We start from the raw sequence: 16,135 nt of genomic DNA, 5'->3' as shown, positions 1-16,135 counted from the left end.
ATTTGTGGAGCAGAGTTGTAGGAATGGCAAATGGAGAGTCTGCCCACAGATCTTCATCACCTGGGCATCTGGTTGGCCTCTACTACATCGAACAGCTGTATGTTATAAGGCAAACCGTTCTTTATCTTCCTATATTATGCTCCCAAAATATTATGCTTTTAATTTTTTGCAAACTATTAGTCATGGCTTGAGGACATGCTGACAGTTTATCTTCCGGTATACTCTCCCTCTTCTAGAAACGAACACAGCCATTACCGCCAGTACCACCTTGACACATTTATTCTCCATAGTGGTCAAGTGTAAAAGGACAGGGATATCAAACTGTATATGGCATGAAAAATACAATGGACAATTACATTACTATCATATCATATCCCACAATCGCATACAAGACTTCTCCCGTGCTTCCCCCATACTCTGGAACTCTCATCAGACTCTCGCCTACCATTGAAACCTTCAAAAAGAACCCGAAGACTCACCTCTACCGACAAGCCTACAACCTGCAGTGATCCTCAACCTACTGAACCACCGCACAATCAGCTCTACCCTCTCCTAGTGTATCCTCACCCATCCCCTGCAGACTGTGAGCCCTCGCGGGCAGGGTCCTCCCTCCTCCTGTGCCTGTTAGTGCCTTGTTTTTGCTCATGTTTATTGTATTTGTCTATATTTGCCCCCTTTTCACATGTAAAGCGCCACGGACTAAATGGCGCTATAAAAAATGTATAATAATAATAATGACATAGTATGAATAGGCGTGTGTGCGTATACGTACATACACACTTTCCCTATTTTCTTGTTTCAAAAAAACGGGGAGACGTCCAATCCTAATTTATTACATTCATTTAGCTATGACTGGAAACAAATTAATTGGGACAGAATAGTTGAACCTAAAATTCCAGAGAGCTAATGGTCCGATGCGTTCAGTCCTACTGGTTTTTATGGTACAATACTAATACAAAACACACTTTCATTTGGTTATCCTCATTTAGCAATATGGGTTGAAGTGAAGAATAAGGAATGGTGCAGTCTGAGTATTCTCACATTCCCGTCAAGCAGTGCAGAGATGTCAACGATCTGACAGCGCACGGCGTACCTGCTTCAATATGGTGGATGTGATTGGCAATGTGAGAAGGATCAGATGTCTGCATAAATTTAGTATAAGGCTATGACAACTCTTAAAGTGCAGAACGGAACACAATCTGCCACTATTCGACCACTCGCGTATGTCTGCACGTACCATATTCTGATAATAATTGATCTGCTTTATCTAATCACTGCTGAACATCCATCAGATATGGTAATATCCATTTCACGAAGGCATAGCCTGCAGAGCCGAAAAAGAAAACAGCCCCCTACGACCCCCTTAGAGGTTCCTTTCCACGTTAGCAAGCTCACCTTGCTGTGACAAACCCCACCAGCCAAACAATACTGGTAGAAGCAGGCTGCCGCGGGGGCTGCTGCCCTTCTGAGAAGCACTGATGCAATTCATTTTTCTTCAATAGGACTGAAAATAGCCAAAGAAGAAAAGATGTTTACACACACATTGTGAAGAACTGACTGCTAGGATGTCTTCTTTTCCGTAGGGAAGTAAACATGAACCTATTTTAGTGAGACAGAAATATATGGTTGCTAGGTGGACCTTATGATCCACTGCAGTGGGCGAAAATACATAAATCAACACTGCCTCAAGGCAAGCCCACCTCATAAGACATGGAACACAATGATGAATAGTCACAGGGAAGAAAGGGGTTAAGTAAAGCCATGACCCTCTGACCTCTACAATCAACCCTTCCACCAATGACAAAGCTGGCCCTTTACAAAGCCCTATCAATCTGGCAGAACATTGCAGGCTGCAGCTTAGCCCAGCAAGGATTCTTATTTTCATGAACAGCAGAGAGGAGACACAAGACTTCTGTTTCACGACCATTTCCTTCCGTTTTTTGATCTATATCAAGAAGGAAAAGCAAAAAAAAAAAAAAAAAAAGAAAGAAAATGACGGCTGCATGCTGCCAGAAAGCTCTGGACTCCAGATTCCTGCCCTTCCCTTTCGCCCCCCCACACTAATCAACCAAAAATGCGGGAGGACAATAACCCCAATTAGTCGAATTCATCAACGGTCTATTATACACAGGCTGTATGGAAAGCAAAATGTTCACCTATAAGAGCAGACGTGACGGTTACGGAATTGTAATGCCAGCCATTGCTGACCTCAAACATGGCTTCCCAGAGATATTATACCATTGGTAAGGTGCACATTTCGTCTGCCTCCTTCTAGGAGGAGGTGTCGGATGCCAGCACCTTTCTGGTTACAGTAACCAGGCATCAATTGCTTCCCAATTACATAACCTTCCAGCTACAAGGCAGAGCCAGATCCAGCACACGCCTGGTGCCATGTAAGCCCTGCGGAGCTGCGGATGGAGAAGACCTTCAGCATTTGGGGCATCTAAGGAGTTTATTTGGCATTTTCCAATGGCGCGCTCATTCCCCCATCCCAAATACAACCCCAATATGCCGTCACATCCAACCCCACGTTCCCAGCCCCTGAATGTCAGCGTCTTTGACAATGCAGATACATGACAACCAATAAAATGCCCCCTGCTCCATACGACACACTGGATTACCTGTAGGAGCGCTCTCCCCGCACCGTGTGCTTCCTAAAAGGGATGATGCTTCCATTATCATGGATGATGTCGTGGTTGTTGTTTTCTCCATTTGGGGACAGCGTTTGGGTAGGACCCGGCATTGGAGCTGTCCCAGCAACTGGGGAGGAATTATTCAATAGGATTAAATTTAAAAAAAAGAAAGAAAAGAAATGGCCGGCAGTGAAGAATGAGACTTCTGGATAGCAGCCCCCTTTTTTGCAGCTTGTAAGCTCCGCTTCGGCTGAGACCCTGCTGCTGCTGCTGCTGCCACAGATCTCCTTCTCTCTTCCTCCCTCTCTAGCTCTGTCTATAGCCTGACGTCAAAACAGCCTGGAGCAGCATCCTGATCACATGACTAGGTGCCTCACCATGGCAACCGGCTAACTCACCAGATCCCTGCAATCTAGTCCCTGAATCCACACTGATTGTCAAATAGAGGGATCCAAAATCAGAAGAGACACACACACAATGTATGAGGGGAGTGCAAAAGGCACACCGGCTTATAAAGCAGCAAGGATGAAAACAACATCCCCCTCCTCCCCGTCCTCCATCCCTACACACCCCTCAGACTCTTCCTCCTCCCTCCCTGTGCTGCAGCTCAGGCAGCTTTTCCTCTCACCATTTCCTTTCACATGCAGCTGTGCACACAAAGCTCTATTCACTGCAAGACCCAGCAATGTGCAGCAAGCAGGGCTAGGGCAGGAAACCTCCTGGCCATGGCTGATCCCTCCATACAGCACCATGGCAACGCTCCATCCCTGCATCAGAAATACAGCCCATAATAGGATAGGTCCAGGGGCTGCAGTCTCCTCCGGGCCCATATCAGAATACTATTACTTCATAGTTAGGGGCCCTACGAGAATCGGCAGTGGGGCCCATGAGCTTTACGTTGCCCACGGACTCCAAATACCCCAACATAAATGTGACAAACCAATACTGCAAACTCTCATATATTTCATATATACCATGCAGGCACCCAGTATACACATCCAATTAGAGAGGGTCCAGTATAACGCTGGCTTTTTACTGTGAGCAGAACATGCGACAAGCTCAACTAATCAGAGGAACGATATTTAACAATGCATTCATTGTATTGTGTTGGCATACAATTGTATAAACGATCAGGAGACGACGCACCAATTATTCCTCCATTACTAAAACGAGAGGAAGACGAAGATGAAGCACGCTCGCTTGTCTTGGGGGATATTTGACACAGAACCTTCCTTTATTCCCTATACCTGATCACTCACTCGCTCTTGTCACCTGCATCTTTAAATCATCTCCAGAATTTGACCTTTTCTCACCTTTGAAACTGAATAAGGCTAGGTTCACATTGCGTTAGTGCAGTCCGTTTAGCGCATTTGCTAACGGAATGCGCTAACGCAATGTACAAAAAGGGATTGCGTTTAGCGATCCCGCTAGCGTAGATGCCCGATCTGCGCTAGCGAGAACGGACCAAAAAACGCTGTAAGCAGCGTTTGAGGTCTGTCAGAAAATAACGGGACATCGCTAACGCATGCCAAAAATGGCATACGTTAGCGATGTGTTAGATACATTGCGGTCAATGGGTGCGCTAACGGATCTGTTTCATTGCGTTAGTGGCAATGCCCAAGAGTGCCAGTAAGAGTTCCTGCATTCTCATCTGGACTACTGCAATTCTCTACAGATCACTCTCTCTCTCTTAGGCTGCCGTCACACTAGCAGTATTTGGTCAGCATTTTACATCAGTATTTGTAGCCAAAACCAGGAGTGGGTGATAAATACAGAAGTGGTGCATATGTTTCTATTATACTTTTCCTCTAATTGTTCCACTCCTGGTTTTGACTTACAAATACTGATGTAAAATACTGACCAAATACTGCTAGTGTGACGGCAGCCTCTGGCTACTCTCACATTATCAGTATTTGGTCAGCATTTCACATCAGTCATTTTTAACCAAAACTAGGAGTGGAAAAATCAGAAGGAAAGTATAATATATACTTATATTATATGGCTTATAATATAAACCATATGCACCACTTCTGCATTTTTGACCCACTCCTGGTTTGGACTTACAAATACGGATGTGAAATACTGACCAAACACTGATCGTGTGAATGTGGCCTTACCAAACTATCTCCTCTCCAATCCATCCTGAATGCTGCAGCCAGGGTCATATTTCAGTCCAGCAGCTACACCGATGCCTCCATCTTGTGCCAGTCATTGCACTGGTTGACCATCTACTACAGTACAATATAAGCACATCGCTCTTACCCACAAAGCTGTCCACAGTTCTACACCACCATAAATCTTGTCCCTTATTTCTGTCTATCACCCTACCCCTGCTTTCTGTTCTGCAACTAAGGCTGGGTTCACATTGCGCTAGGTGTGTCCGTCTAACGGACTAGTTTTTAAGTAGTAAAAACGCAATGTAACGCACATACTAACGCGCCCATAGACTTGCATTGTCTGACGCATCGTGACGCATCCCTAAATTGGTATGCGTTTGTCACATAACGTTTTTTTTCTGACGGACCTTCAACGCGGCTTGCAGCGTTTTCGGGTCCGGCCAAGCTAACGCACTACTAACGGAAGCGTTCATTCTGCCATAGAAGGCTATGGCAAACGCAGTCAGACGCAAATCAAGAAAAATTTCCAAATAGAACCACACGTTTTAATAGCGTTAGAGGGTGGTCACATGTGGTCATGTGACAGGAAATGTGACTTCGGCCATTAAAATATCCCACTCACACAAAGTCTCCTGCACGTGACAGAGTGTTTTGCCGTAGCTCTTATAAATTGTAAGTACATTTCTATATATTATATATCTCTGTATACATCATGGGAGTCTGTAATGTCCGTCGGATGTGTGTGTACTAAAAATGTATTGTTTTGTTGCACACAGATGTCGGATACAGATGTCAGCAGCAGCAGCGTGTCTGCGATTTTTTCTTCTGAGTCGGTAGGCTTGCACTTTAAAAAACCATGTTGTGTGAAACTCCATTGTATTGAGCTAGGCGTAACAATCCTGTTTATTGTTTTATTGTGAATAGGAGTCTTCTGAGCCCGAGGCTGTTAGATCTCCCCCCAAAAAACACGCAAAAACAACAAAGGTACATAGCACACATGTTGAATTTTTCAGGCATAAATTTATTGATCCAATGAATGTTAACATTATTTAATGTTAAAATATTTTTTTTTACATACACAATACGTTGTGGCACAAGGAGGACAAAAAAGAAAAAAGGTCCCTAGACGTCTGTCGTCGCCACAACTGCCAGTGGTAAATATAAAATAGAAATATTCTATCCAATATTTACCAACAATCTATCTATTCACTTTCTATCTACTATACCTATAAACTATCTATCAACTATCTATCGCTCCATCTATTTGTCTATCTATATCTATGTATCTATCTATCAATATCTATGTATCTATCTATCTATCTATCTATATCTATCTATCTATATCTATGTATCTATATCTATGTATCTATCTATATATCTATCTATCAATATCTATGTATCTATCTATCTATCTATCTATATCTATCTATCTATATCTATCTATCTATATCTATGTATCTATCTATCAATATCTATCAATCTATATCTATCTATCTATGTATCTATCTATCTATCTATCAATATCTATGTATCTATCTATCTATATATCTATCTATCAATATCTATGTATCTATCTATCAATGTATATATATCTATCTACATCTATCTATCTATCTATATATCTATATATTGCTATATCTATGTATCTATCTATCTCTGTATATATGAATATGGCCATCCAGTGAAATTGACACTATCAACATAACGTTTTGTGTTTACATAGTCCAAGTCAGCGACAAAAAAAAAAAAAGGATTGTCGTTGACGAAGAGCCATTGACTATCCACAATGAGACACTTATTAACCTTGGGGAAGCCAACCCCTCCATATGGGACCAGAGCGACAGCTCCCACCATGACATCGTGAAGAACCGGAAGTTGTGGGATCAAATAATCAGTCACTTTGATCCCCGATACATGGAGAAGTCGACAACCTCAAAGAAAAAAATTGGTAAATATTGGTGACGTAACATCGGAAAATGTTTAAAAAAAAATAATTTTTCTATCCTATCAACCTATCCACTTGTTGTCTGCTATCTATCTCTCAATTATCAACTATCTGTACACTATATATCTATCTATCTATACACTATTTCTACACACTATTTCTACACTATTTCTTATCTAACAACTATCTATCTACTATTTATATATCAACTATCGTAGCAAACTATGAACAATTTTTCCTATATCTTAACACAATCTACTATTTTTATATATATATATATTTTTTTTAAATTTAAAGCCGATGCTGTCCATACCCGTTGGAAGTCCATCCGCGATCGCTTTGTCCGTGACTGCCGGAACAGTCAGAATGCACCAAGCGGATCAAGTGGCAAACGGGTGACACCGTATGTGCATTATGACCAACTGCTCTTTCTTCAGAAAACAGTGTCTCAGCGCTCGTAAGTACAAGAAGGTCTGTGTGCGAGACTAAATTGTTTAAAGGAAAATAAGTAATTTTTGTTTTTGGGTTACAGCACGATATGCAGTACCGCTGCTCCTAGACCAGCAGAGGAACTTGAGCCTTCTTCAGTGGAACCAACGCAACCTGAAGATGTGTCTGGCATCAGCGAGCCACGATCTGCGGATAGAAGCACTGTTGCTGCAGGTGTGAGTGCCCGATTGCAATCACAGCGTGGACGCAAGCGAGCATCTCAAAAAGATGAAGCAGATGCAATTATCGTGGATGGACTCCAACGGGTAGAGGACATGTGTCGCAGTGAGCTCAAAGACCTGAGACGAGAAATTACCGAGCTGCAAGCACGCGAGTCTGTCTACTCTGCTAATGAGTGGAAGCTACTTTTATTATCCTATGTGCCTGTAGTACAAAATATCCCGGCACATAGAAACCTTATGTTTCGACAAAGACTTAACGAGCTTGTAGAGGAATTTGTGGGCACCGAGGAACCCGCTCCATCGGGAAGAAGAAGACTGGACATGCCGCCCTACAACCCTCAATATAGAGGCCGGGGTGAAACGAGCGTGGAACCTCAAAGACAATGTAGCAGTCCATCATATAGTTGGGCAGACAATACTCCCGTGCAGTACCAAAGTCTTTAGTACAGTTCACTGTCCACAGCCAGGTGCAATTACCGCGTTGGAATTTTTTTTTTTTTGGGGGGGGGGTTTGTTGTTAATTTCTATTTTCCTTTTTTTTTTTCATCCCTATGGGATATCATATGTTACACCTGTGTACCAACAGTTTGTTGGGAAAATACAAAAACATTTAGTAAACTGTTTCAAATTTCAGATTCTTGTATGACTTTAACTTTTTACACGACATCAGGTTAAACAACATAACTTTTTACACTACGTAACTTTTTACACGACATCAGGTTAAACAACATAACTTTTTACACTACGTAACTTTTTACACGACATCAGGAAGACTTTAAATTATTTTCACACGTGTCTGTCTTGCCATGGAACCTGGCCTTCATGTGTGAAGTAGTGTGCAAATTGATCACGAATCCTCATTATTTGTGATGCAGAACGAACTGTAGTCGATTCAATGCTACTGAGGTTCGACTCACAATCATTGGGGTCTACCAACTGGGGTTCATGTCTCGCCACAAAATTGTGCAGACAGATGCATGCCTTCACAACACGGTCCACATTGTCTGGTTGCAGTTGCATGCAGGTTAGTAAAATCCGCCATTTTAATGTCAAAATCCCAAAGGCACACTCCACATAACGTCTAGCCCGGCTCAAGCGATAATTAAAAATGCGCCTGCTGGAGTCTAGACTACGGCTTGAGTAGGGCTTGAGGAGATTTTGTCCTAGTTGGAAGGCCTCATCACCAACTAAAACATAGGGCAAACTTGGGCCTTCGGTCCCCGGAAGAGGTCGTGATGACGGTATGTTTAAACTTTGGTTGTACAAACATTGGCCCATGTTGGAGTCTCTGAATACTCTGGAATCGTTAGTCCGGCCATAAGCTCCAATATCCACAGCAACAAAACGGTACCTGGCATCCACAATCGCCATCAATACTATAGAAAAGTATTTCTTATAGTTATAGTAGAGGGAACCACTATGTGCAGGTTTCTGAATCCGAATGTGCTTTCCGTCCACGGCACCAATACAATTGGGGGAAATTAGCCACATCCTCGAACTGTTGGGAAATTGCTAGCCACATTTCTGATGTTGGTGTTGGTAGCACAAGTGGTTGCAAGTTGTTCCAAATGGCATCACAAGTTTCCCGAACCAGTTGACAAATTGTTGACTTCCCAAGTCGAAACTGGTAATGCAGTGACGCAAAAGTTTCTCCGGTAGCCAGTTATCTGTTGACATTCAAAAACAAAAAAAAAAAATTAGGATTTTAATGATCATCTAAAGGCTAGTTTACAATATAATATACAATTGCAAAATGAACATTAGGCCACACGATACCGAGATCTAGTCTTTGTCAATAGAATGATAAAAAAAATGTATAATTACCTCACAGTCACTACTAAACGTTGCTCCGCACTGATGCTTTCACGAAAAGTGCTGCGATGATGATGTATCTCATCCTTCACATGTGAGAGCAGAACATCAAAGGTCTCAATGGACATCCGTAGATAGCGTTGGAATTTGAAGGGATGATCCCGAAGCTGCACATACAGGGTGTGAAAGGCACCATATGTACTCCGCAAGAAATTCACTTCGTGGATCCAATATCTCCTTTGCGAACTACGCTTTCTCTGCCGAAGTCGCAACCGCATCAAGCGAAATCTGACGAGCTCAGACACAAACATCTTGCTAGCAGAAGTTCACTCAATGCTTTCAAAATGGAGAATGAGTCTGTGCCCACACCCGACAATGACAAAAGGGAAAAAAAAAAAAAAAAACAACTTTATTGACAGTGACAAACGCAGACAAACGGATACTTCGTAAACGGACATCAAAATGAAAAAACGCGATCACATGCGTTAACGCTAGCGTTACCGTGACGACGAATTTCACATATTTTTGCTCCGTTTCTGTACATGCGTTTAACGCATCCGTTGTAATTGACGCAATGTGAACCTAGCCTAAGGCTACTTTCACACATCCGTTTTCTGGGGTCTGTCGTGGTGCATTAAAATGACGTATAGACGGACGTCCCGAAAATAGGTAACAACGTGTGTGACGGATCCAGTGTAATTAAGGATCCGTCGTACAGAGATTAGAACACATTATGACAATATGAGAGATTGTAGTATAACATTTCCAGCACGCCTCATCTGGCCGGCAGACGCGTGCAGACCCTGGCATTCCATATGGTGAGCTCATGCTGTGTTCTGTTAGTAATAGGAGTGCAAGCGTGCGACTTCTGATATAAATTACCGCTACGTTCTATGCATGGGAATTATAATGCCAATCTCACACTCTGCTCAACGGAATCAGTCACCAGGTTTTGGCTACCCCATCTGAGAGCAGCATGATGTAGGGGTAGAAACATGTCACTATTTGGGGCCGCTTGCTGCAGTTTTGAGAAAATCACTGTTTTTGCCGCTGCATATCCAGCAGTTCTCTGAATGCTTAGTGCTGTATACCCCCACCACACCACTGATTGGCAGCTTTCTGTAAAGTGGGGGCGGATTACACAGAGCTCATGAATATGGAGGACTAAACAAAAGAAGGTCTACAAGTCCTCTAGTGATAAAGTCATTATCAGCAGCAGATTTAAAAAAAAATTAGCAAGCAGCCCAGTAAGTGACACATCACTGGAATCGGGGTCTGTCTCTTCATTATACTGCTCTCAGATTAAGTCACAAAGGCTGGTGATAAATTCCCTTTAGCAGTACCTTCATACACTGTTATTTTGCTGTTACGTACCAATGTCTTTTGGCAATCATCAGTGACATACCCAGCCTGAATTGAATATTTTCAATTATGTCATGTTTTATGACCCTGCATATTAACAATGTGCTGCCGCATCATTCAAAGTCTACAGACTTATAGATCGCTCAAGTGCAATGCTCAGCTTTCACTGGCAGTTCTGTCCATGCAGCCTTTTGTGTGGCCGATTGCTGCTCCGTGTAAATGGGGTACAAAAAGTATTCTGGTGATCAAGATTTTGCCTTCAGAGCCCAGAAGTTATTACTTATTCTGTGGAAAATAGATAATTTGTTACAACGAGAATCCCCCCTTATGGCTATGTTCACACGTTGCGTTTTTGTTGCTTTTTTAATGCAAATTTTAAGGTGTGTTTAAGCTGCTTACAAAAAGCCAATTTTGCTGCGTTGTTTTGCTGTGTTTTTCCTATCTTTTTGCATATTGATACACTTCAGTGGCCCCCAAAAAAGCCCACAATAACTTCATTAGGTTTTTGCACCAAAAACCGATACCTGTGTTTTTTGCTGCGCTTTTGCACTTATCAGTAGCTTTATATGAGTGAAAAAACACAACTACACCGAAAGAAGAAGTGACATGCTGCAGTTTCCAAAATCAGTCAGGAAAATAAAACCAAAGTGTGTGCATTAGGTTTCTGAAATCTCACAGACTTTGCTGGTACTATAAAAGGCAACTTAAAATTTGCATTAAAAAAAACAAACGCGCATTTTAAATGTCAAAATGTGTATAATGCAGAATGTGGTATGAACATACAATAATAAAAAAAAAAAATATATTATATATATGTGTATATATATATATATATATATATATATATATATATATATATATATATGTATATGTATATATATATATATATATATATATATATATATATATATATATATATATATATATATATATATATATATATATATATATATATACACACATACATACACACACACACACACACATATATATACACACATATATATACATACACACACAGTACAGACCAAAAGTTTGGACACGCCTTCTCATTTAAAGATTTTTCTGTATTTTCATAACCATGAAAATTGTACATTCACACTGAAGGCATCAAAACTATGAATTAACACATGTGGAATTATATACTAACAAAAAAGTGTGAAACAACTGAAACTAGGTCTTATATTCTAGGTTCTTCAAAGTAGCCACCTTTTGCTTTGATGACTGCTTTGCACACTCTTGGCATTCTCGATGAGCTTCAAGAGGTAGTCACCGGGAATGGTCTTCCAACAATCTTGAAGGAGTTCCCAGAGATGCTTAGCACTCTGCAGTCCAGCTCACCCCAAACCATCTCGATTGGGTTCAGGTGTGGCGACTGTGGAGGCCAGGTCATCTGGCGCAGCACCCCATCACTCCTTCTTGGTCAAATAGCCCTTACACAGCCTGGAGGTGTGTTAGGGGTCATTGTCCTGTTGAAAAATAAATGATGGTCCAACTAAACACAAACCGGATGGAACAGCATGCCACTGCAAGATGCTGTGGCAGCCATGCTGGTTCAGTATGCCTTCAGATTTGAATAAATCCCCAACAGTGTCACCAGCAAAGCAGCCCCACACCATCACACCTCCTCCTCCATGCTTCACGGTGGGAACCAGGCATGTAGAGTCCATCCGTTCATCTTTTCTGCGTCGCACAAAAACACGGTGGTTGGAACCAAAGATCTCAAATGTGGACTCATCAGACCAAAGCACAGATTTCCACTGGTCTAATGTCCATTCCTTGTGTTTTTTAGCCCAAACAAGTCTCTTCTGCTTGTTGCCTGTCCTTAACAGTAGTTTCCTAGCAGCTATTTTACGATGAAGGCCGGCTGCACAAAATCTCCTCTTAACAGTTGTTGTAGAGATGTGTCTGCTGCTAGAGCTCTGTGTGGCATTGACCTGGTCTCTAATCTGAGCTGCTGTTATCCTGCGATTTCTGAGGCTGGTGACTCGGATAAACTTATCCTCAGAAGCAGAGGTGACTTTTGGTCTTCCTTTCTGGGGCGGTCCTCATGTGAGCCAGTTTCTTTGTAGCGCTTGATGGTTTTTGCAACTGCACTTGGGGACACTTTCAAAGTTTTCCCAATTTTTCGGACTGACGGACCTTCATTTCTTAAAGTAATGATGACCACTCATTTTTCTTTACATAGAATTTGTATTATGGCAAGAAAAAAGCAGCTAATAGTTTCTTCAGTAGGACTATCAGCTGTGTATCCACCAGACTTCTTCACAGCACAACTGATGGTCCCAACCCCATTTATAAGGCAAGAAATCCCACTTATTAAACCTGACAGGACACACCTGTGAATTGAAAACCATTTCCGGTGACTACCTCTTGAAGCTTATCAAGAGAATACCAAGAGTGTGCAAAGCAGTCATCAAAGCAAAAGGTGGCTACTTTGAAGAACCTAGAATATAAGACATAATTTCAGTTTCACACTTTTTTGTTAAGTATATAATTCCACATGTGTTAATTCATAGTTTTGATGCTTTCAGTGTGAATGTACAATTTTCACAGTCATAAAAATACAGAAAAATCTATAAATGAGAAGGTGTATCCAAAATTTTGGTCTGTACTGTAATATATATATATAGATAGATAGATAGATAGAGAGAGAGAGTATTGTAATATATTCCTAACCTTATCCAGAATGGTGTGCTGCCTCTGATTTTTGGACTCCTATGACAAGGTTTGGTACATGCATGAGGAGCCCTGCACCCTGATTTTTGTTTTCTTTCCTGTGCTGCTCTCACTTTTTTGCAAATATATATATATATATATATATATATATATATATATATATATATATATATATATATATATATATATATATATATAAAATATATGCATATCCAGAATTTTATAAAAAATGTCATGAGTTAGACATGAAGAATGGCCATGGGTTTCTAGAGCATGTGCCTTCAGCTTCACAGATGCTCACAGAAGCTGCTACATGGACACAGCAGTCACAGTTGTGTCCACATGTTCACAGTGCTTTCCACTGAGGCTAAACACCAGGCAGCGAGCATCTTTCCAGCTCCTACTACGACAAGCCATGCTTTATTCGCCTGCCATGAATGACAAGCTTAGAATATGGCAAATCTGGAAAATGTGCATGTGTTCTCCCCTGTAGCCTGCTAATCTATTCCATTCCATACAGGAATAGGACTGTAAAGGGTTAGTCATACTGTCTCACTACTGACAGCCTCAAAGCTGAACGAGGCTAAAAATCATTTCTAGAATACTCGGCACTCATTACACCAAGTTCCATACATAATAATGTATGATTATTGTAAGATTATTGTACTTGTTTTTATTATGTATACCCATCCTCACATGTAAAGCGCCATGGAATAAATGGCGCTATAACAATAAATAATTATAATAATGTATCATTGATTAAAACACCACCACAGCTTTGCTCACTTGGCTATGCCATCAGTCTTGTTTTTGGTACAAAATATAAAATAAAAGGCAGAGTCAACAAAAGAATGGAAACATTTCTGTTAGGCCATGTTATCTTTCCTACAACTGGGGCCGGTTCAATCCCGATCCGCCATTTTCTGACCGCAACTTCCGACTGACTGGAAGTCAAAGTGAATGATCACGAACCATCAGTCAAAGTCATAGACTTACAATTAGTTGTGACTTTCGTCTCACCCAGAAAACACTGGAGCGATCCGGCAGGTCAAAAACTGCAGATGACCAACCAGAACAGCGCCGTTAACAGATGGAGACACAGGGTGGCAAATGTGGTAATATCTGCAGGGAACTCACATTGGCACCACTCCAACAGCAAAATAAAAAAAAAACTACTGGAGTTGTGCTTTAAATGGTGACAGAGCACTGTGGTCCGCACAATAGGTAGGCAAGGATGCGCCAGCAAAACCAGTAAAAGGGGCAGAGGAGTCACAAAAATTAACCACAGCTGCATATTTTTCATTCCTAAGATCAACGAGGGTCCCAGAGGTCAATCACCCACCAGTCATAAAGATGCTAAATGGGCCAGAATTCTTAATTTATGACAAAAAAAACAAAAAACATTCTAAACTACATGCCATGCTCCAGATTTGTTATACTTATTCGGCTCACTGAACAAAGTAGCATGGCGTAAATTGTAGGAAAACAGGCATAGCCTAAAAGGCAACACGGTGCATCTAAACTGGCCACAAATTACTGTTGTAAAATAAGCCAACTAAGAATGGTGGCAATGTGAAAAAATGGCCTAGTGTCAGGGCCAGCTTCATCAAGATGGCCGTTATTCACACTGGTCTTGATAAGGATGCGTGCTAGAGTCATGAAGAGGCGTATGCATGTGATGGAGCAGCATCTACTTGTGTGTGCACTTCGCCGCGAGTCCTACTCCAGCGCCTTGTGGTGCTCAAAAGCCGCTGCTCGCCATGCACGCATTCCGCCTCAGCTCCATCCATTTTGTCACAGCTGAAAATGGCAATAGAATTACAAAAGTAAAAAAAAAATTTGGTGCAACTGCGAATTGTGCGATTTTTCAATGCCTTTATGCCAGAATTCACACACTGTCAAAAATTAGATTCAGTAAATCTGCTCAATTAGGTTTTTAGGCACTACTTTATTTTTCAAAGGCAACAGCATGTAATAGTTTTAAAGAGACTGTTTACACAGGATGGCTTGTTCAAGTACAGTACAGTGGTACATAATGGTGGGGCCAATCCTTTACACACCTTCCCACCTGCTTGTTTTCCATTTATCTTCTCCCTTCTTTGGCTCTATGAAGTCAGAGCTGTCAATCAAATAAGGGAGGAGTAGAGATATAGCGGGGGGAAAAAAGTATTTGATGAACTGCTGATTTTGAAAGTTTTCCCACCTACAAAGAATGGAGAGGTCTGTAATTTTTATCATACGTACACTACAACTGAAACAGAATCTAAAAATAAAGACACACAGAAAATCACATTGTATGATTTTTACATAATTTGCATCTTACTGCATGAAATAACACAATAGAAAAACAAAAAATTAATATGTAGCACATAAAACTTTGTTTGAAATTACAGAGGTCAGACGTTTCCTGTAGTTCTTAGCCAAGTTTGCACACACTGCAGCAGGGATTTTGGCCCACTCCTCCATACACACGTTCTCCAGATCTTTCAGGTTTCAGGGTTGTCACTGGGTAACATTGAGTGTTAGCTCCCTCCAAAGATTGTCTATTTGGTTCAGGTCTGGAGACTGGCTAGGCTGAAATGCTTCTTAGGCCGGGGTCACACTTGCGTGTGCAATGCGAGTCTCTTGCATCAATACCCGGCACTGCCGCCAGCACTGCGTGCGGCTGCATAGAAATACATGCAGCTGAACGCTCTAGTCCTGAATGACGGCGACAGTGCCGGGTGTCTTGCATTGCACACGCAAGTGTGACCCCGGTCTTATGGAGTCACTACTTAGTTGCCCTGGCTGTGTGTTTCAGGCCATCTTCCATGTTCTGAGGGAAAGAGGTTGTTGGCCAAAATCTCGCGATACATGACCCTGTCAGTCCCCTCTACAAAAAGGTGCAGTCATCCTATTCGTTTTGCAGAAAAGCAC

The 16,135-nt window shown here is 41.6% G+C and overlaps 1 protein-coding gene across 2 annotated transcripts in view; it reads right to left on the bottom strand.

The window, feature by feature from the left end:
- Positions 1-16,135, bottom strand: part of MAPRE2 (microtubule associated protein RP/EB family member 2) — a 223,554-nt gene that overhangs the window by 111,670 nt on the left and 95,749 nt on the right. Inside the window, exon 1 of one of the 2 annotated variants that reach the window (XM_069731292.1) lies at positions 2,622-3,166. The exons of the other annotated variant lie outside the window; for it this stretch is intronic. Within the exon in view, the coding sequence (XP_069587393.1) occupies positions 2,622-2,743 (122 nt within the window). The 5' untranslated portion in view covers positions 2,744-3,166. Of the gene's footprint in view, positions 1-2,621; positions 3,167-16,135 lie in introns of those variants that run through there. 2 annotated transcript variants of the gene reach the window in all.

The sequence above is a fragment of the Ranitomeya imitator genome, chromosome 6, assembly GCF_032444005.1.
Source record: "Ranitomeya imitator isolate aRanImi1 chromosome 6, aRanImi1.pri, whole genome shotgun sequence".
Classification (NCBI taxonomy): domain Eukaryota; kingdom Metazoa; phylum Chordata; class Amphibia; order Anura; family Dendrobatidae; genus Ranitomeya; species Ranitomeya imitator.
This window is presented reverse-complemented; position numbering and strand designations above follow the sequence as displayed.